Source organism: Calypte anna, chromosome Z (assembly GCF_003957555.1).
Source record: "Calypte anna isolate BGI_N300 chromosome Z, bCalAnn1_v1.p, whole genome shotgun sequence".
Lineage (NCBI taxonomy): Eukaryota > Metazoa > Chordata > Aves > Apodiformes > Trochilidae > Calypte > Calypte anna.
The window spans coordinates 3613559-3636783 of record NC_044274.1 but is presented as its reverse complement, the minus strand read 5'-3'; the positions used below and the strand labels follow the sequence as shown (position 1 = coordinate 3636783).

Sequence of the window (23225 nt, the reverse complement as noted above, 5' to 3'; positions counted from 1 at the left end):
TTTCAGAGAGGTTTCCTGCTTGCAGTGACAGAAAATGGACCCAGAGCTTTTTCAGACAGTTCTCTGCAGGCCCAAAGCAGCAGACAGCAACTGCTGAAAACTCTCCAAAAGGGTTCTCACTCCAAATGATGAGTTGCCCAGTCAGGAGCCTTCCTGTGTGTGCTTTGCTGCAGAACATACAGGCAGCATATGTATGGGGACTGCTGACAAATGTCACATTCTTTCACAAGAAAGAGTGATTTGCCATTTCTATAATCAGACATTGGCTGCAGCAATTCATCGAGCATAAAACACATTTTCTTTGCTGTATTAGGCCTTTCTCTACTACGGTGACTTTATTGTGAGCCCATGTGGACAAACACACCACCCCTGCAACATTTAGGAGAGTATTTCCACATCTACTGTGCCAGCTGCAATAACCCTGCAGGTCTCCAACCTAAAATAAAGCTGCCTTGCTTTCAGAACAGCAAGAGTACAAGTTTTCTTACATTTCCTAACTTTTTTTTTTAAGAGACAAACTACAGCACACACTCTCTGTTCCAGGTGAGCTTCTGACATTTTCTTCCACAAAGCAATGACCTTGAGCCAAGGCTCAATTTCTTTACTCCTTGACATCTTAAAACCTTCCAGGAGTTAAATACAGAGCACTCTGCTTGCTTATTACAACCATCATGACCTAGCATGGTCCTTAGGCTACCAAATCTAGTGACAAGGAAGTGCCAAAATTATTTGAGTCTAAGTCTTTCATGCTTTCTGCAAGAACAGTGTCAGCCTAAGCAGGTAATGTATGCTAGAGACAGTCTTGAAAGACATAGAATCATAGAATCATAGAATGGGCTGGGTTGGAAGGGACCTCAGAGATCATCAAGTCCCACCCTTGATCCACTCCCCCCGTGGTTCCCAGCCCATGGCACTCAGTGCCACATCCAGGCTCTTTGGAAAGATCTCCAGACACGGAGAATCCACTACTTCCCTGGGCAGCCCATTCCAAGGTCTGATCACCCTCTCCAGAAAGAAATTCTTTCTCATCTCCAACCTAAACCTCCCCTGGCACAACTTGAGACCCTTTGTGCCCTCTTGTCTTGCTGAGAGTTGCCTGGGAAAAGAGCCCAACCCCCCCCGGCTCCAACCTCTTTCAGGGAGTTGCAGAGAGTGATGAGGTCTCCCCTGAGCCTCCTCTTCTCCAGCCTCAACACCCCCAGCTCCCTCAGCCCTTCCTTCCTCCCAGGAATTCTGCTGGATCCCTTCCCAGCCCCCTTGCTCTTCTCTGCACCTGCTCCAGCACCTCAAGCTCCTTCCTGAGCATCCTGAGGGGCCCAGAACTGGACACAGGACTCAAGCTGTGGCCTCCCCAGGGCTGAGCACAGGGGCAGAATCCCTTCCCTGGGCCTGCTGGCCACGCTCTTCCTCAGCCAGCCCAGGATGCCATTGGCCTTCTTGGCCACCTGGGCACACTGCTGCCTCCTCTTCAGCCTCCTGGCAAGCCAGACTCCCAGCTCCCTTTCTGCCTGGCTGCTCTCCAACCACTCTGTCCCCAGCCTGGAGCTCCCCATGGGCTTCTTGTGGCCAAAGTGGCACTTGCACGGCACTTGGCCGTGTTGAACCTCATCCCCTTGGGATCAGCCCAACTCTCCAGTCTCTCCAGGTCCCTCTGCAGATCCCTCCTGCTTTCCAGCTGATCCACACTTCCCCCCAGCTTAGTGTCAGCTGGGAATTTGCTGAGGATGGACTCAATGCCCTCCTCTAAATCCTCCCTCAAGATATTAAACAGCACTGGGCCCAACACTGATCCCTGGGGGACACCACTAGTGACCAGCTGCCAACTGGATCAGCACCTTTCAGCACCACTCTCTAGGCCCAGCCCTCCAGCCAGTTCCTAACCCAGCACAGAGTGCTCCTGGCCAAGCTGTGGGCTCACAGCTTTTTTAGGAGCATGCTGTTTGCAACATTAAGTTGTTTAACTTACATAAACAACTTTTGGGTAAGTTAGAGTTACAGTATTGTCTGATATATGCTGTTTACCTAGCTTTACTTACTTAGCATGAGTAGCTAAGGTTTGCTGAAGCTTTAGGCTGTGACAGAGTTAGTTTTCCTAGTAATTTTCTTACTGGATGGTACAGTGCTGTCTTTTGTCTTTTCACTAGGAGAAAAATGATAACACACTGATTCTTCTGGTCTCTGTTAAGTGTTTTTCCTAAGTTTTGGACTTTCCAATTCCCCATTTCTCTGGTGGCACTCAGATCCTTTTTTTTTTTGTGTGTGTGTTAAGATCTGACAGCTGAGACTCTGCTGCAGGAAACCTAGGGTCAAGTCTGAAGAAGGATAAAGCACAATGAAGAGTTGAGAAGTTGGCCTGGGAACATTCAGATTGGATATCAGGAAAAATTTCTTTACTGCAAGAGTCATCAGGCATTGGAACAGCCTGCCCAGCAAAGTGACAGAGTCACCAAGCCTGGGAGTGTTCAGAAAACATGTGGATGTGACATTTTCAGGACATGGTTTAGGTGGTGGGTTGACAGACTTGATCTTAGAGGTCATTTCCAACCTCATGATTCTATTATTCTGTAACTACCTGCTGTATTTTATCATGTACAAAACCCTTGTTACTTGCCAAGACACCAACACACAAAACCCTACTTTCACTCCTCCTAAGACAGAACCAGTACTCTAAGTGGAGGACACAGATAATTGTATGAATACAAGAAAATATGGTGTCAACATGACTTGGCACAACATGAAGCACTGGTGGCACACGGCAGCATTTTTCTCAGGTTTCTGGTAAGGATTGCAGCCAAGGAGCAAACCAAGAATAATTTACAGACCTCTGCCAGGTCTGTACCAGGGAAAAACAGAACAGTACTCACTTAGGAACTGTACAGACTGTCAATAGAGGCTGGCATCATTAATTACCTAAAATCAACACTACTGAGTTGGGCAATAATGGTCTTTGAGGCAGCTACTTTATGACTCCTGGAACAGAAAGGAACCACACAAGAAGGATGCAGATTGTGACCAGCAGAAAACATTTGCAGGAACAAATATTTTGTCATTCAGTTCATTCTGAAGGAGAAGAGGAAAGCAAGTTGTGAGGCCAATAGTAATTTCTTCACTTTTCACCTAAGGTTTCTGTTGAACAGATTTAAAGAATCACTTTATGATATCCAGGAAGAACCTACAGGACTTGAATCCAATATTACAAACAATTTTTGTTATGACTGTAACATACCTTATGAACAAAAAGAACAGGGTAACAGAGATTAGCAGGGCATAAACTAAATTAGCAAGACTGAGAATCAGTAGACACTAATCTCCACAGGTTAACACCAGACCCAACTCTTTTTGGTAGGGTGCTTAAAGAAAGACAGACAATCCACAGAAGAAAGGAGAAAATACTCCAGTTTATCAAAGAGAACAGAACTTAGGTTTGCAGGAAATAATGACCAGAATATACAGGAAAAATTCCTGAGACAGAGAGAGAAACTAGAAAGTCTAGTAAAGGCAAAAAAAAAAAAGGATGAATATAGTGGGAGAGAGGGCACAGGGCAACACATCTGACACATCAAGAAGGTTACACATCTTCTGAAAAAGCTTTCGTACCTCCTCTCTCCATAAAGCATTTTTCCAAATCTACTGCTGGAAAAAACATCTGTACTACTACTTTTTCCATCTTCTACAGATTCCAGAACTATTTCAGAACGAGTTGCATAAGAGTTTCTCTTTTCCATTATACAGATACCCAGTCCAGAGATTTTTTTAAAAAAATAACAAGCATGATTTTCCCTTTTCTTTTGTATGCAGTCAAGCCTTAAGGTGACCCTGCCTACATGCTAACTTTCCAAACACCAGACACCAGTAAAGTGTGTGACTGCCAACACCGTTCTGTTCCAGCATCAGCAAATGCTAGGGATCCTGAAGCATGTCTGTTCTTCAATTAATTCTGCCCTAACGAATCAGGTGCACAAAGCAGCCCACAGACTTGTGTAAAATAAGGTGATATCATTCCCTTGTAACAAGAAGGAGCTCAATCCAAACCAATCACAAACACAGTTAGCCCAAACAGCAAGGGATACTGCCCAATCAAGGCAAATAATCTCAGTTTTAAAACCTATAAGGAGGATTCCCCGTGCAGACACCGGTTTGGTTGTGACATATGATGCTAACTGCAACAGATGAGGTTTGCTGTGGGTGGCTAAAAGATGTCTAACATTAGTCATGGCTACTAGAAGGCTACTAGTAATGGCTACTAAATCTCAGTGATGACAATAAACCCCCCCCAGGTCACAAAGCAGCTACAAACACACACAAAACAAGCTTACCGGCAGTGGAAACAGCTTCCCGTTGACTTTAATACACAAACTATTAGGGTAATTATCTTCTTGAGGGCAGCTTGTCTCTGCTAGGCATAACCTATATCCCCCCCAAAAGAGAGAAAAACGTGATTTTCAAGTGTCACCACATTCACATATTCCCACAAACGTCTAGACTTGGTTACGTTAGCCAATTAGTAGGTTGAAAAGAAAATATTATGTAAAAGGTACCTTAGCTGAACTTGGACTGTGTAATCTCTCCTGCCCCCTGGCAAGAAGTCCCTGTGACCAAGACACAGAAAAAGAGAAGTACCTGTTTAGGCAGTAGATCTCGTACCCCAGTCATATGCAAAAAGAACTGGCATGCCTGCCCCAACATCACTAAATTTCGCTCTCGTTTTTATTTTATGGAGCTATTAACAAGTCCCACCAGCACTTCTGTCTTGCTACTGCAAGTTAAGAAAGACTTCAGGCTGAGCAGCCCCTGTCAAGTGTTTATAGCAACAATAAAGTATGGTGCTGCCAGAGAGAAAAAAAAGCCTCTGAATTCTCTTGGCTTACACCACAGGTCTTGCAATAACATGAACCTTGGGACAAAAGATAACAACAGCCTTCCACTCCTGCAGCCAGGAAGCTTGCAGGGAAGAAAAGCTCACCACCTCACTAAATAGACACAATTATTTGGAACCAATTAGCTGTTAACTCTTTAGTGGTGTAGGATTTACTGCAACTGTATGTAAATTCTGTGCACAGTAGTTCCTGGCGAGGACAGGACAGAAACTCAGCGTAGCTTTAGTGAGGATTATAACTCTGCATCTGCATAAAATGAACAAAAAAAAAAACCCCCACACTTTCTTCTGAAAGTTTACAGAAGTTTACCTCCACCATGCCACACTCTTACCTGGAAATACAGATTTCTCTGACTTGCTGAGGTGTTAAAGCAAAGATAAAAAACTTCTCTTGGAACCTCTGAATACTGCTCTGTACTAGAAAAAAAGAAGACACAAAAAAGATTTAGTCATGCTGATTAAAGGCAGAAATTGAAACAGAACCTGCAAGGGAGTTTTTCCTGGAACAATGCATATGTCAAAAAAGCAATGGAACAAATAATTCATTCAACTATATTCAGATGGCTCAATATCATGTTACACTTCAGTATTAAAGGGGCTTGGCAAGCCATGTTGAAATCCCTTCTCCCAAGGGAGAAAGGTTCAAACAAGCATACCATAAAATGTAACACTGGGTACCTTATGAAAAGAGTGACACAGAGAGGATGTTTACAACTATTTTAACTATTTTACTCCGTTTGGAAGCAGCTAGAGATAATTAGAGATAAGTCTTTGGGGAGGAAGGGCACAACCCCTAATGTCAAAAAAGCCAGCTAGAACTCATGCCTGGGAATTACCCATCAGTAGCACTTGGACAAAAAAAAAAAATTAAGAAATATATAAATTTCATATCAGAATCCTATTTGCCACTGATGGGAAGCAGCAGTATTTTAATATTAAGGGTTCTTAGTATGTACACGTTACTTTTTTTCTTCCTTTTGACTTGAGAAATGATAAATCTTGACCTGAAATAAAGGCAGATTGGACTTGTCTAACAGTTCAAAGTGTCCAGCCAGAACAACAAATGCAAATATAACACAACTAAACCAGTCAAGTTTGGAAGAGCCAGACTGTCTCACACACTGTGACATTCAGATAAGATGATCTCTATGCCCAGAGAACACAGACAACAAGGGCACAAACACAAAACAGCACCCAGGGGGAGCAGACAGGTACAGCAGGTTTCTCCAACAATTCAAGAAGGCTACATTGTGCACAGATGGGCACACCCACGGGACAGAAAACATTTTATATCTGGAAGTGATACTTGAGCAGATGTGAGAGATGTAACAAATATTTTGTTACTAAACTGAGCGTGGATTAAAACTAAACCTGGAAGGTACACCTGCTCTGTACCCACACCCACCCCTTTCCAAGAACTGTATCCCAGCATCTGTTCCACCACACAGGGTAATTCAGGAAGCTGGTTAAGATACTCAGCTGCTGCACACAGTGAAAATAAGCAGGATTTAGGACATGGTGGCACTGAGCTCCCTAAAAGGTAAGGGCAGTATGAGGTGTTGTCCAGTACCAGTAACCACCAGAACAACTAAACTCACAACAGAAAAAGAGAAGTGACAAAAGGCATTGTAAATAATGCCAGTGAGTAATGCCTGATGCTTTTGGTACTAGAGGATGACCAAAAATCAGTATATGCCTCACTGAGGTACAAGTCACAGCCTAAAAAGCCCCATTACCATTAAGAAGCTAAAATGTTTAAGAGGATGCAAACAGCTTGCAAAAATCATAGATTATCAAGTTGGAAGGGACCTCAAGGATCATCTGGTCCAACCCTTCTAATATTACTGTTTATGTGAGATGTCTCAGCACCTCATCGGGCTGAGACCTCAAACTTCCCTGCATGGGGGAATACACCACTTCCCTTGGGAGACCATTCCAATGTCCAACTGTCCTCAGGGGAAAAAATGTCCTCTTGTGTTCAATCAGAATCTCCCCAGGAGCAACTTGTGCCCATTGCTCCTTGTCTTGTCTCATCCCTGAGACTCCTTGTAAATATGGAGTCTACTTCTTCTATGGACACCCTTCAAGTACTGTAACATTGCAGTAAGGCTCCAGTGTTTCTAAAGAATATTAGTCAATAGTTAGGGAACATTTTCAAGACAGAAAACACGTTTCCAAATAATTAAATACACTAAAGAGTCCAGCATCTGAGGAAGGTAAATGAGATTTCAAGTCACATGGAGGACAAATGGTCTACCCTACATGTAGAGTACAGCAACAAACATGTTTCTTTGCTGAGAGGGTGGTCAGCATTGAAACAGACTTCCCAGAGAGATGGTTGATGCCCTAAGTTTGTCTGTGTTAAAGAGGCTTTTGCACAAGGCAATAAAAATATTACTAAAATTTTTACTAAATTAAATATTACTCTTAACTTTTGGTAAGCCCTAAAGTAGTCAGAGTTAGATGGCCATGGTATCTTCCTTTTGAACTATTCAACTCTGTCTTATAAATATTAAAGACCTTTAACCATAAAATAATTGAAGAGGAAACCACTTTCTGAAGTGTGGTTTGGGACTTTTTGGGACAGGTGGTAATCAGAGGGCAATGAGAGAAATAAGAATCCTCCTATGAGGACAGGCTAAGAGAGTTTTGGTTGTTCAGCCTGGAGAAAAGAAGGCTGCAGAGAGATCTACCAACTTTTCAGTACTTAAATGGGACCTTTAAGAAAGATGGGGACAGACTTCTCAGCAGGGCCTCTTGTGCATGGTGACTTTAAACTGAAAAATGGGAGATTCAGACTACAAGGAAGAAATGTTTTACACTGAAGGTGGTGAGACCCTGCCCCAGGTTGCCCAGAGAGGTGGGAGATGCCCCATCCCTGGAACCATTCCAGGTCAAGTTGGATGGAGCTCTGAGCAACCTGATCCAGTTGGAGATGTCCCTGGGGTTGGACTGGATGGGCTTGAGAGGTCCCTTCTAACTTGAACTATTCTATGAACAGAGGGGAAAGGACCACATTGGGCCAGCACTTAAATGAGTGACACAGGCTTCCCATGAACCCCTCTCCCCTCCCATGCAGGGAAAGGAGAAAGCACAGGGGAGAGAGCCTTCTGGGTTGGAAACTGACCTACACAGCTTTAAAGAAACAGCAGTGATGAAAACTGTGAAATACATATAAATATATATATATAAAGGCTTTATCATGTCTCACATCACTCCTGATGAAGCAGGGCAGCCCTGGAAAAATCCCAGACTGGGCTCCTGAAGCCAGCAGCAGACAGGAGCTGGATGCAGGAACACAAGGGCTCAGGGGGATATGGATCAGGATCACAGGGGGACAAATGGACAGAATCCTCCCAGGAGGAGGCCACGGGCAAAGAGCTCGACCCTCCTGATGTCTCAGACTTATACTGAGTATGGTGCCTATGGCATGGAATGCTCCTTCTGGTCAATTTTGGTCCCCTGTCTGCTCTGCTCGTCCCCACACGAGGGTGGCAGGTGTGTGACCCCTTTACTCCTTTTTGCTTCCAGAGCACAAGATGTTTCTCAGAACCAAGCAGTGTCCTTGGTTCTGCACACCAGTCTCCAGCAGTAACTATAAACAAGGAGTGTTACCACTCCTACAAGCAGACGCTGACTGAGAAACTTGATTTCAGCCAGTGAAACCTGATAATTTAATCAAGTGCAGCTACTTAGGAGAGATTTAGCTGAAAAGCAAAACTACAAAGAAAAAAAAAACAAAACACCAAAAGGCTCTACCCTGGCTCGAATGAGGATAATTACTCAAAAACTTCTGGAAGAAAGGAGAGGTATTATGGAACAAATAGTGAACACAGTAGGATAAAAAAAAAAACAAAAAAAACTATACCCTGGCTCAAGCTGGGACAAACTTCCACTTTCCCCCAGCTGCATAAAGCACTTGAAGTATGGAGCCAGTTCCATCACATGCAACACCTTCTTAATTAATTAAGCAACATGCAGGGCTATTAAACACTTACCTAGACTTGTAGGTTTTATGAGCACATCCAGCACATCATAAAAAGGGAGGGTTTTCAGCTGGACATCGGGGTGAACGGGTGGGATGGGAGGGGATGGCTGCTGCATCTCAAAGTGTGGCTTGCTGTCTTGGAGGATCACAGGGCTGACAGGAGAGGGAGACTGAGGTGTGACTGAAGTAGAAGGGAGTGGGTGAATGCCAGCAACAGCCAGGTCGGGCTCGACAGGAGGAGAGCTGCTGTCTAGGTTGAAAACTGCAGGTTTTATAGCAGACAGGTCTGAAAGAGCTTCGATGGTCCGAGGGTACCGACGCCTGTAGAGCTCCCGGATTTTTATCTGAACGGCTGGGCTGCAGCCACTCTTCAGCAAGTGCAGTGCCCTCATCAGGAGGTCATGTTTCCGCCCACTTTTGTTACGCCCAGCAAACCCTAAGAGCACTTGAAGTTCAGAGACACGAAAACTGGATATCATATTCTATTAAATACAAAAAAAAAAGGGGGGGGGGGGGAGGGAGAGAGAGAGAGAGAGAGAGAGAGAGAGAGAAAGAGAGAGATAAGCGAAGCTGAAGCCACAGTACCCCAAGGGCGACTCTTTGAGGAACATGGTGAAGCATCTGAGCTTCCCACATCCTAGTTTTATACTTGCCATCTTAACCCATACCCAACAGGAGAATGTAGTTAAAAAGAAAACAAGCATCCAGGAAAAAAGTGAATTCTATTCATTTGTTCTTGACCTCGAAGATATTTAGCTGCTTTCACACACAAACACCAGCAAAAATAAAATCTTCATGCAACCCAGGCAGTGCTACTTGAAATTCAGACAGAAGCATAATGTCTCTTGATTCATGAAACAAAGGGGGGAAAAAAAAAATCTGAATAATCACTATTACCACCCATCTTACAACACATTTTAAACACCTGCTTATTTCTCAAGTCCTGCATAGTTTACTTTGTTGTGTCCTCTGTGCAACATGCTAAATGCATGCAGGAACAGAGAGAGGCTCATGAGCTTTCACTTTTTAAAGCAAGACACAGCAAGGTGGATGCTTTCAGAAAAGGTACATTATAATAACAAACTGTTTAAGCAACAGCATTGATTCTTTCAGAATACAAACAAAAAACTTCCAGTCCTTTTCATATCACGCTCTGGTATCACGGGACACTGAGAGATCTCTTCAAAAGGAAATACTACATTTACTTGATTAGCATGATCAGTTTTGGAAGACAGAGGCTTGAATCATGAAGTTCATGAACAGATTCTCATTTAAAACAATAGAACTAACAAATCCCACTGTGCAAGAAGCAGCAGTCTTCTCCCCCCACTGCTACAACCTACTCATTTGGCGCAGGTGCACTCTCTCATTTTTATGAACAAGCTCTCTTTTCGGAAGTATAAAATTGTCTGAAATTATTCTAAGCAATTTCCTTCCTATTTCTGGGGGACTTTTACACCCAAAACAAACAGGCTGAGTTTTAAAGATGAAAGAACATCTAGATATAAGCCGTACTGCTGTCCCACACCAGCTCCAGAATCAAGGACTGACAGGTGAAGGCTCCAACAGAAAATATGATGTAGAAGTCATGTGGAATCACAAAAGGTATTTTTAAAGGCAGTTCAAAAGTACATTCTTGTCTTTTAAGTTAAACAGCAGTCCAACACACAACATTTAAAGCTTTAGGCACTGATTTCAGAAGGGATGCAACACAAAATGCAGTTTTGTGTTTACCTTCCTTAATCCCTACTGTATAGTTAGAGTTTACAGCTTTGTACTTAGCACAGGCTTCACCTCAGCTGAAGCTGTTGCACAACTTTGCTACAAGCACGTAACCACCCACAAAAAAACACCTGAATTCACCCTGTGTCCCCAGATGCTTGCTCTCTGTTCCCTCCTTAGTGCTGAAAAATAATGTTTTTACATTAAGGCAAATCAACTAACTGAGGCAGATGAAAATGCAGGCTTTGTCTCATTACCAAGCAACCAGGACCTGCTTTTTCAAGGGCCACTTAGTGGACAAAACCACCATCTAGAATACTATGGTGGTACTTTCATCAAGGACATCCATTTCAAATACTGAATTCCAACAATTCCAGACAGCCACTCTGGGTATGGTGATGTTCCTATCAAGAAGCCACCAGGTAGCTAAGCCAACAGTCTCTAAACTGGTATCCCCACAGCACCTCATTTATAAATGCACCACGGATGTACTTGCCAGTGAAAACAGCGTGACATGAGATGCTGAGTGGCTCAACCTGACCTCTGATGAAGAGAAAAACAACAGATGTCTTATTTTTTCCCAGTAACCTCTCTCCACAGCAAAACTGCAGAAGAAGAAGACAAAACTCCATCCAGTTTGCAAGCTGCTGGAGAAGGCTGTAGTTTTCATCTGGCAATCCTCTGCTAGCTTTCCTTTGCCTCACAATCAAACATGGTGAAGAAAATAAAATGTTTCAGTATTTCTAAAAAAACAGGATGAAGTACTCAAGCAGCTATATTGTCAGGCTACATGAAAAAAAATTGTTAAAAGATGATAAAGACTGCATGCTTCCATAGATAGCTGCATATGCTTGATAGCAACATCAGCTCCTTCACTTCAGATGCAGGCAGTAACCATGATTCTGGATTCTATAATCAGAATGCAAATTAATAAAATAATCCTTTACACTGGCATTAAAGAAATGGTGTGTACTGTAAAATACTGAATTACCCTCTGCCTTCTGTGCAGTCCTGCACCTAATCAAGGTGAAACGAGCAGTCAATCACCCCTTGGAACAGCTAACATTTAATGCAGAAATTCCACAAACTAGCATTTTGCTTTCAAGATGGATTTTGTACTATTAGAAGACACAAACCACCTTCAACACAACCGTCAGCAAGGTGTTAACATGCTTCTGTCAATCAATGCAAAAAAATCTTGCATATGCTTTTGCAAAGTCTTGGAAAAGGGAGTTTTACTCTAATGGCTTTTGCAACATTTTCCCCCTAAAGCTGGCTCTACATCCCCTTTAACACAACAACCACCACATGCATGAAAATGCAGCCAGTCTGATCCACACGTTTCAGCTTTACAGATATATCAAAGTGGGTACTTATTATAACCAGCAAGGTTTTATGGAGGCATAATATATGCTTGAGAGCATTTATAATCATGGTGCAAGACAGATACTTCCAACAAACCCTACCAAGTTGTATTTTCTTTTGGTGTTCCAGCAGAACTGCATAAGACTGCAGCCTAGCTATTAACATGCTTTTCACATCACTGAATTAAGATGAGACATTCAAGTTGTGTCATGTAAATGCCATCAATTTTCTCTTAAGAGAAATTCTTTACAGCTGTACAGCCCGATAAAAAGCTTTAACACAGAAGACCTCAGCCATTCTTTTCTTAACATTTCTCTACGAACACAAAGAGCAGTTTGACAGAACTTTAAGAAAATAAATCAGACTGGGTAATTCAAGTACTTTTATATTCCAGAAAACATTTTTTTCCCCCTGAAATTCATACTTGAAGGTTATAAGTTTCACAGCCTTTTTTTTCTTTTGGTTTGTTTCTTATTGTTAAAACTATAGCAACCATGATTCATAAACAGAAATACTGTTCCAAAGCATTAAGCTGTAGGTGTCTCTGGAATGGCATTCATTTCCCAGGGATAAAGTTAGGGAAATGCTGACAGGCCAGTGAAATTAAGGGTAGGTATGTGTCAGAGCAAAGCAAGAGATCAAACATCTCTCCAACAAGAGCTATGTGATTCTCCACACTCCCCCTGACCAAGCCATCTGCTATTTCAGCAGTCACTTTATTACATATATGAATAAAAGGTCACCAAGAATACCTGTTAAGGTACAATAAGCACCAACTGGAGCTTCCAGGGCAACCACAACTGCCCAAGTAGTGAACCCTGAACCTGTAGGAACAACCCAGAAGTTGTAGTCAGCCTCCACTTAAGAGCTCTGCTTTAGCCCAGCTGGCTCCCAGATGTTTCCTGGAGGGAGGGAGGGAATACATCAATATATCTCCAAAAATCCTCACTGAACACTTTAAGCCCTTCTCTGGACACCATAGGAAAGCAGCACATCTGTGACATCTCTTAAAACATGACTGCATACATGATTTACAGAGGGGCTACAAGTGTGTAATACTGGCAAGAGAGAGGAACTTTGGTGAGATCTTGGAACTTGGTCTTGGGTGAGATCAAGGATGACATTAAATCCAAATATAAATATAAATGTATTCTGGAAACCAATGCAACTATAGATAAAAACTCCAAGTCCTGGGAGTTATGTCACTAGTAAAATCTGTGTTAGCAGAGCTCTGAAGCACACAACAGTTGGTACATATAGCATGGCTGTCAGGTCCCCAGCATTACAGGATTTTTCTTTGGACTAACTCTACCCTGGTTCCTAAATCAGGCATTAGTCTTCAAAGCTGCATTGCACTTACCAGAACAGTGAAAGTCTAAAATTAAATGCTTATGTTCATTTCTCCTAAGATGATCAAAACAAAGCTTGGCCCATTGCAATGCAGCCTCTCCCTTTTTTTTTTTCATACAATAAACTACATTATCCTCATCTTCTTCTCCATCACTGTACTTCAGCACAATCATTGTTAATTATCTCATTGTTAATTAGAATCATAGAACTGGCTGGGTTGGAAGGGAGCTCAGAGCTCATCAAGTCCAACCCTTGATCCACTCCCCCCGTGGTTCCCAGCCCATGGCACTCAGTGCCACATCCAGGCTCTTTTGAAAGATCTCCAGACACGGAGAATCCACTACTTCCCTGGGCAGCCCATTCCAATGCCTGATCACCCTCTCCAGAAAGAAATTCTTTCTCAGCTCCAACCTAAACCTCCCCTGGCACAACTTGAGACCCTTTGTGCCCTCTTGTCTTGCTGAGAGTTGCCTGGGAAAAGAGCCCAACCCCCCCTGGCTCCAGCCTCCTTTCAGGGAGTTGCAGAGAGTGATGAGGTCTCCCCTGAGCCTCCTCTTCTTTAGGCTGAACAGCCCCAAACTATATACAACAAACTCTGAAGGTACCACAGTAAGCCTTTCTGGTTTGAAAGTGACTGTGCATCTAGGAAGAACGAGGAAATGACAGATACAATATAACCTCTGATAAAATCCTGTCAATAACCTATGATAAAAGAGTTACCTTATTTAATAAACTTAATGTTAACTGCAATCTGAAGATCACTACCTCACCAACAGACACTTCTCAGTATCTGTTCTGTCATCATTTTAAGTTTAAGATGAAGGCATGGAGTTTGAAATTCTCCAAATGGTCGGCATACATAATACAAAGTTATTAACACAGCTAAAGTAAAACAAGAGTACAACAAAGTGTCTGGAAATGAGCCTGAAGAGGTCAGCTAAAGGCAGCTGTGTTTTCCTTTTGGCTAAGTTAGTCCTGAGCACTGCTTCACCTGGTGAACTGGCAAACACTGTCCACTCAGACCAGAAAAATAACACTAGATGAGTAAAAATGCTCTGAGCCTGGTAGGAATGAGATATCTAATACATACAATAATGAGACTTTGTCTGTATTTTGGGATGGTAGATATGAACCATAACTGCTTTTCACATTTGCATCTCAGTACTGGGTGTGCAACAGCAAGAAATAACCCTGGGACCTAATTTAAGCATTTCTAACACTGATTTTCCAGAAAATTTTGTGTAATCTCCCATTCCACATATGACATATGAAGGCACCTCCATCTCTTCTCACTAAAAGAAGTTTGTTTTTTTTTTTTCCCCCTCAATAGCCAGGAAACTGATTACTAGTGTCATACAATATAGTTTTGGCACATATAAGTTCACCTGCCTATAGGTGCATATATTTTTTTTTCTTTCCTCCATAAAAACAAAGCTAGCACATGACTTCAAAACCAAATTGAATACTATGAGACTGAAGCCATTACCTTTTAAACCAGGGACCTGAAACATTTCCAGGACAGTGTGCACTCTCTTATTTGTTTTGGATTAAAGAGCCAGGATACGGGCAGAAACTTCAAGCACCCATGAGATGTTTCATCTCTAAGTAATTATACATTACCCATCCTCTTGTCTGTGGTATTTTGCAGGGCTGCAAACTGTAGCTTCAAGCCAAATCTTGGCAAGTTCAGTCTCTGTTGGGAGCTGGAATAATTTCCTCACAGATGGCTCTCAGAAGGAGCTGTACTTCCCCACTCCTGGGCCAATTCTGTTAAAAAAATGTGTTCACATGCCACCTCTGGCCTCCAAACCAGACTCACAACTTGTGTTCCACATCCATCTATGTCTATGTCATGCCTTTGACATTCACTGGGCTGCTCATGGGTGAGGATTACTGATATATTCTGATATATATATATTTCTCCTTAATATTCCACAAACAGACAACTTCACAGAATTCAATAAGCAGTATCAATTAATTAAGAGCTAACCTGAAGGCCTGAGAGGGTAAACCTTACAAGGGACACTTTCACCAGAACCTTGAAAAGCAGCAACTGTGATTACAGAGACCTGTAAAAACCCTGTAAAAAAAAAAATGAGGATTTCCAAAGTGCATTTGAGTCTCTTCCTTGTCTTCCACTGCAGCCTCCCAGCTCCAACACTTTCATCACAGCACCCCAGAGCTTTTACTCTGAAGAACCAGGGATGCTAAGAAACACAAATGATATCTTGCCCCAAAACCAGAAAAATGCTATCCCTGCACATTTCCCTTAAAACCAATATTTAAAGAGAGAATTCTGACTCTCCTGCCTTTAGTCAGTCCTTAACAATTTACTACAACAAACTGAACTCTCCAAATTGCCCCGGTGGCCTTCTGTAAGGCAGGGAGAGATCACAAACTGCAGGAAACTGCAACCAACAAGAGAGCACCAAACATTACTTCCATAAAAATGCCTCACACATTAAATCTACAAAGCAGCAGCTTAGGATCACTCCTAAAGGTCAATTCAGGAAATCTACTGATATCTTCTGTGGCCAAAAACAGTAAGAATGGGTTGCCCAAGTGCCTGGTATTCAAGCAGATACATCCAAACACATGCTCCTTTATTTTTTTGAAAAAAAGGCTTTGAAGACATAAGAGCATTTATTATATTTTCTTCCAAAAAAACACCTAGAGGTCTCCTAAACTGCCCTGTGAATTATCAGCTGGATGTTGATCAGACATTTAGAGAAGCTCCAGGATGACAGATCCATTTCACAGGCACTCCAGTTCACAAATAAGATGAATGGGAACATCAAAAGGCATTTCTTCAAACCTGTAATTTTTATAACTACTGATTGCTTTGAGTGATGAAAGGGCAGTACTGTATCTGGCCTGACCTCCAGTTCCCTTTTCCTCCCCATATTTCCTGTGTTACTTTTGGCAAGCAGCTCAGGTGCATATATAAACTTGAAGGTATTTAGGTACCCAATTCCCAGAGATAGTCTATCAATACTTCTGCACATCTAGATAAACGATTACAGTCCTTAGGGAACTGCAGATGACAACTCCAGCTCAAGCCTGGAGGAGAAATGGTACATGGAGAGGAGCTCTCTGCTACAAAGTTTACACTGAGGGTTTAACTACCCAAGAAGCTATGTGCTCTCAGAAACTTTGGAAAGGAGGATGAAAATTAGCCACAACACTGACCAAGAATGTAAAGACAAATAAAGAAAAAACAAAACAAAAACACCCACTTAAAAAACAGGACAACATTGTGACTTAGGTTTAAGAAGAGTTGGCTTATTTTTTCCTAAGACTCAGCTAGAGCACTGCTGTCCTCAAATAAAGAAACTCAGTTCTTTCCCTGTGATTTTTATAACCAAGCTCCTCGGTCAGCTCTGCTACAACCACTTCAACCCAAGCAGTGTTAGTGCTGGAAGAAGCCCGAGTGTAGGAAATTCCCTGGTGATTGCAGCACTATTTCCCACTGTTGCTCAGCCTATATCCAGTCCAGCCAGCATACCCTTCTGCTACCCTAAAGCCTCACTCACCGAGGTGGCTATTTAAATGCTTATTAAAAAGCCTGGGTTGGGGAGGTGGGTTCAGCCTGCACGTAGCACTCCCTCGGTGGCACTTCCCTGCAGGTGTGGATGCTGCAGAAGGACAAAAACTCTTCCTTCCCAGCAAAGATACTCACAGCTTGCTCGCCAGACAGAAGGAAAACCGTAACAGGATGTAGTCAGCTCTTTGTCTGCACACCTCAAAATATGAAAAGCCACCCCCACACACCGACCGGGGAAAAGAAAACAGGCAGATCAATCTGTTCGGCAAAAGTCCAGTGTAGGAATAATATTTAAAAAGGCAGAGCCGAAAGGAAACCAGGGGTTTCAGGCTTCGCGGGCGAGGGTTTTTTGGTTTTTTTTTTTCCCGGTTAGGAAGCGGCTAATGAATATTTAAAACAAAATGTAAATAATTAGATTGAAAAACAAACAAAAAACCACCAAACCCACAGAAACCAGCTCAGTAATTATCAGTATTATCAATAACTCAGCACTTTCCCGCCTCCTGGCAGCAAGGGCACCAAGGGCGCTGGGCCTTCCCCAAGCCGCCATGCGAACCCCCGGCACCGGGCCGGCTCCGGCCTTGCCTTCCTTCCCGCCCGCTCGGGCCCTCACACAACAACCCGAAAAGCCTCTTCAGATGAGGAGGGCAGGTTCACCCTTCTCCTCTGCGGAGACGGGAAGAAGCTCCCCGAACCTTTCTCCTCTCCCGGGGAGGTGACAGGGAGGGTTCTCCTCACCGCCCCCCCCCCCCCACACACACACACCTCAGCGCCTTTTCAGGCCTCCCCGCTCCTTCCACAGGGAAACCGCAGGTCCTGCCTGCTCCTCCCGCTCCTCACCGGAGCCACAGGAGCCCGGAGGTCTCCCTCAATCCCCCCCCGCCTCCAAGCATGAACAGCGGCAGCGGCGGGGGATTCCCGTGAGGGGGGGAAAAAAAAAAAAAAAAAAAAAACAAAAAAAAAACCACAGCTTTGGTTTTTTTTTTTTTTCCCCACGCTGAGGGCGACATCTTGTCGTGTCCCGCCTCTCTCTTTCTCTCTCCTCACCCGCAGCTCCTCGAAATCCGCCATTTTCTACCCGCTGCTCCTGCCGCCGCCGCCGCCGCTGCTGCTGCTTCTGCCGCCGCCGGGCCCCAGCGCCACCATCGTGCGGCCTCCGCGCACCCCCGGCACGTGACAGGGGCGGGCGGCTCGGGCGGGAAAGGCGGAGGGAAAGGGGAAAGTTGGGGAGGGGGGGGGGGGGGGGGTAATGAGGGAGACGCCTCCCGCGGCTTCTGAGGGGAGGTTGTGGGGGAAACTGTGGAAAGAAAAGAAAAGAAAGGAAAAGAAAGGGTTTGGGTGGATTTTGGTGGGGTTTTTTAGTGTATAAATACACGTACAGCCGCGGTGGGACTCGATAAGGGGGTTGCCCCCCCTCCCGGCTCAGCGCGGCTGAGGGTCTGAGGTAAAAGGTGAGAGCTGTGGGGTGGGAGATGTGAGAAAGGAGCGGGCGGCGGGGATCGCTACCTTCCTGCACCCTCCTTCTGCCCAGAATTAATAAACATACTCACTTAAAGCGAATTGTTATATTCATAGACACACACACACACAAAAAAAAAAAACCACAAACACCACAAAAACAGCGATTCACAAGGGTTCAGTGGTAGAACCCCAGATTGGTTTGGAAGGGACATTCAAGATGTCTCTGCCTCAAGGTTCAACCTGTGCTGCCAGTCCATTAAATCTTCAGTAGAATCACAGAATCATAGAATGCTTTGGATTAGACCTTAAAGATTATCTACTTCCAACCCCTTTCTTTCCATGGTCAGGGACACCTCCCACCAGCCCAGGTTGCTCCAAGCCCCATCCAACCTGACCTGAGACATTGCCAGGGATGGGGCAGCCACAGCTTCTCTGGGAAACCTGGCACAGGGGCTCAGCACCCTCAAATCCAAGAATTTCTTCCTGAAATCTCATCTCAATCTCCCCTCTTTCAGCATTAAACTCCTCCTTCTTGTCCTGTCACTCCATGCCTTCGTCAGAAGTCCCTCTCTGTCCTGGGGCAGTCAGGGATTGTCCCCAGGGATTTATTTGACTGATGCTCTTCTGGATTTGCACCAGGGGAAAGAGGAGAAAGATGTCACAGCAAGACAGTCTTGCAGGTGGATCTGAACTGGAAAAAGACCTCAAAGCTCCTCCATTCCCAAGCCCTTTCCATGGGCAGGGACACCTCCCAGCAGCCCAGGTTGCTCCAAGCCCCATCCAACCTGACCTGAGACACTGCCAGGGATGGGGCAGCCACAGCTTCTCTGGGAAACCTGGCACAGGGGCTCAGCACCCTCACAGTAAACAAATTTCCTCCTCATGTCCAACCTAAATCTCCCCTCTTCAAGTTTTAAACCATTGCCCCATGTATTCTCGCTACACTCCCATGCAAAAAGCCCTTCCACAGCTTTCTTCAGGGGTTGGAAAGTCACCGTAAGGTCACCTTGGAGCCTCCTCCTCCAGGCTTGTGATGGAAAAGTGTCAAAGGAAAAGGTTGGACCTGAGCTGTGAGTTAATAGCTTTCTTGGTTTCTTCATAAAAAAAAAAAAAAAAAAATCCAAAACAATGAAACCCAAACCAAAAACACATTCTCGTAATTTGCGCTATCATTATGATGTGACATGTTTTATTATTAAAAAATTAAGCCTGGATTATGTGTTCCCTGCTGCAGAGGGAACATTGAGACGTTTAAAGAAAAATAAACATCGAAGTGCAGCTGGGAACATTATTTTCAAAAGCAGCCAGAGATCATTATCTAGTCACAGTAATTACCTAGTCACAATATTCAGTTTCATCACTAGGCCCCTAAACCAAACAGCCAATTTATTGCAGTGAAAAAAGACACCAGGCAGGCAGACACCCAAACTGACTCCAAGCGGAAGGTAAAGGGAGGCACTGGAAAACAAAACTAAAAGGTCTGAAACACAAAACATATTTATCCATATTAACCAGAAGGTAGCAGGTGTTGCACAGCTGCTGGTGGATTCAGAATAGCACCCACAGCCATGAGATACCTCAGGTCACCTCAGGTATCCCTCAGGTCACCTCAGGTATCCCTCAGGTCAAGCAAAAGTGCACCACACCAGGAGCTTCTTCATGGGCCAAGAGATGGGCTAAAGCAGCAGCAGCAAGCAGGATTCCAGCAAACAATTTTAGGAACAAATAGATGAGTTATTACAGAGCGTACTGATGCCTGTCATACTCATCTGCTGTGGTCACTCAGTATTTCTACAAGATCTGTATGCACAGGAATTCAATAATTAATCTTACTAGCAGCAATTTTGCAATAGCCTTTTGGTGCAGGTTTTCTTCTTTACTATCAGCTGATCTAAGATAAACTCTCAGTCCTGCTGAAGCCTTTCACCACAACCAAAGTTATCTTGTCATCCGCATAAACTGCTCGGTCTAACGTCCCTGAAGATGTAAACGTGAGGACTTTATAAAATTTCAACCCTCTTTTGTTTGTCAAAACCAGGAATCTGCAGACAAAGGGAGCACACTGTCTGCCACATCACTGCAGGAGTTCAACTCCCAAAGTCCATCAAACACTTCTCTTTCCCTGCAATTCAACACCAGACTAAAGGGGTGAGCTGCAGGTTAGGATTTCTCAGATCATTAAAAGCACAGCCCAGACCAAAGTCTTCACCCTTTTTTTTCAGCACACCCTTACATCTTCCTTTCTTCAAACACCCTGGGGAAGCATATCAATGCCCAGATTCACCCCTGAGTCTGGAATGTCTTCTCTTGCTTCATAACCACATCTTTCAACCTTCCCATTCATCTCATTCCCTATCTCCACTGGGTTAAGGGTGAACAGACTGTAGGCTGTTTCAGCCTCTCACATGCAAAAGATAGTAAGAATGTACATACCAGCTTAACTTTTTTTTTTTTTTTTTTTTCCTAAATTTGTTCCTTAGGAGTTCTTATTTTACTCACCTTTTGTTTTTCCCCATTCCTCTCTCACAACCTTTCTCCTACTCATCACTGGAGACATACCCTTGAAAAAAAAAACCAAAACCCCATAGTCCTACTGCTGGTCCTCCTCAGGCTTTTTTCCCAGGTCTCTGCTCCACAAAAGCAGTAGGCACAGGACTGTCCTTTCCAACTCTGCCATCTACACAACAAGGTTCTCTCCATCCTCAATTTTAGGAGCCAGTCTCCCTTTTTGCTCTACTTCTTCAAACCACTGATGGCACTTTCAAAGCTCCTCACACATGCATCAGCTCCCCCCAGACACCAGGACATCTTAGGACCTCACCAAAGTTTCAACCTTTACACCATTTCTCTTTCCAAGCTTTTAAGAAACCTACCTCAGGGGTCAGGTGTTCTTCTGGGATCCGCTGCTGCCAACGCTTTTTCCAGTGCTTCCAACGCCTCTTCCTTCCCCTCCTCTTAGAGCCCTGTGCTCTGGCAGCTCCTGAAGAATTTCTCCCACTCTCCCCCTGAGTTCTTTCTGATTTTGCAATACAGGCTTTAAAGCTAGGCCCAGAACTTGCCATTTGGAGCAGAAGGCAACCTGCCCCCTTTCAAGGCAGCTTCTTTGTGCTACCACCTGATAGGATACCACTGCAGCCACTGGGGAGTTTTCCCAAAAGGCTTTTAATAAGGGTGGAAGCCTATAGGTGCTAAGACATCCTACTCCCTCATTTAAGTGGAGCTTGTTGGGGGAAAAAAAAAAAAAAAACCAAAACCCAACCCCCTCCAAAAATGAAAACAAATCAAAACCAAACACAAAACATCTGGTCTTAAGCCTTCTCTAGCAATCTTTCTAGAACTCTGGAGAGTATCTGAAAATGCTGACTCCTCTGGCAGCACTGTTACCTACTGAAGCTGGGACATAAACATCCACACAAACTCTCCCTGCTCCCCACAAGCATATTGCAGTTAAAGTAAAAAACAAATTAAAAAATAAAATTAAAAAATTTTAAAAATAAAAAAAAAACCCACAATAAACCAAAAAACCCACTCTCACCCTATAGGTTACACCCATAATTGCTGCAATTCCATTCACTAGCCCTATATCTCAACAAACTCCTCCAGAGCTGCTTAACCAGTTGCTGAGAGGCAAATTGATGATGAGTTACAGACATCTGAAGGTAGAGACACTGTTCAGAGGAAAGAAATTGTTCATGGGGTTGCTTAGGATCTGCACTTTCTGTGCAGCTGATTGACTCAACAGAGCTTAGGTGGGATATAACCTTATATTGGTTATGTTAAGACATACAGTGAAGTTGTTATATACTGTTAGATATACAGTTATCTATAGATACAGTGGTGGCACTCAGTAGGAACATTAACGTTCAGCAGAAAAAAAAAAATATTAAATTAAACCCTTATTTATTCTCATTTTTTGCATTCTAAGTTTTGGTGATGAAATGCACTAGTTTTTTTTTTTTCCTATTAATTAATTAGTTAATTATTTTTGTTTGCCTGTCCTGACAGGGTGATACACCTTCAGTTTGCGTATAAGCACAGCAGGGAAATATGTTAATCTTGGCTGTAAATGTGTTTATCTGAGCATTACTATTTTTATCAAGTTGTGTCTGTTTAACTTAAGACCTGGATAATGAATCCCCTAAAAAGGCTTTTTTTTTTGTAGGCTTTTGAATTGCTTGAGGACAACCTGATCCTGCCAAACACCACTGTTCAGCTGCAAAAATCTGTCCTTGGAGATTTATTTGCCTGAACTTTCACGGGGATCTCACAGTCCTGAACGCAGTCTCTCCTTCTGCAGGTGTGTGTTTGTGTCCCAGGCACACCTTGAGAGGTTTATTCACAAACATGAGGCAAAAATGACCCTCAGGTTTGTGTCTGAAGGACTGAAGACTCTTTTTATTGATTAAAAAAATCAGCAAATCACATACTATAATACCTCTGTGCCTTTATGAGATGTAGCAGAAGACTCCAGTCAAGCAAAGCAAGCAAGAACCCAGGCTATTGTCTCAAAAGTAATGTTATGATCTTGGAAACCTAACTGGGATGGGTTGAATCCTACCTTCAATTAGAGGAACTTCTTTTTCACAGCCATTAAAAAAAAAAAAAAAAAAAGAAAGAGAGAAGCAGCCAATAATGGCAATTAGCACATTACTTACTGTACTACTACATTAAGGCCACAAAATTAAACACAAAGTCTAGTAGGAGTGGAGATGAGTTGGGTGCAGGAACATTAAATTGATCCACTTTGAAAATTTTATGGGACAGATTTAATAAGCAACGGGTGTTTTAAGTTAAATGTTTAACAAGATGAAAATACTACATTTGCAGTGCAACCAACTGAGAAGTTAACATGTGCTCAAGTCCTGGTTTTGCTGAGGACATCCTTGAGATGAGGACATAGTGAAAGGAGAGGGAGAAGG

The 23225-nt window shown here is 43.4% G+C and overlaps 1 protein-coding gene across 9 annotated transcripts in view; it reads right to left on the bottom strand.

The window, feature by feature from the left end:
* The window catches only part of PIAS2 (protein inhibitor of activated STAT 2), a 35062-nt gene extending 17039 nt beyond the window's left edge, over window positions 1-18023 (bottom strand). For 7 of the 9 annotated variants that reach the window (XR_003988672.1, XR_003988675.1, XR_003988673.1 and 4 more), the window contains exons 1-5: window positions 17893-18023; window positions 8875-9346; window positions 5209-5293; window positions 4539-4589; window positions 4317-4407 (exon numbers count right to left, since the gene is read on the bottom strand). Coding sequence is in view for 5 of the 9 variants with exons in the window: in XM_030467421.1 (XP_030323281.1) it covers window positions 4317-4407; window positions 4539-4589; window positions 5209-5293; window positions 8875-9346; window positions 17893-17916 (723 nt within the window). In the remaining 4 variants the exon portion in view is untranslated. Of the gene's footprint in view, window positions 1-4316; window positions 4408-4538; window positions 4590-5208; window positions 5294-8874; window positions 9347-14921; window positions 14940-15291; window positions 15320-17892 lie in introns of those variants that run through there. The other 2 variants (XM_030467423.1, XM_030467425.1) reach the window with 2 other exon arrangements.
* Between the last annotated feature and the right edge of the window lie 5202 nt (window positions 18024-23225).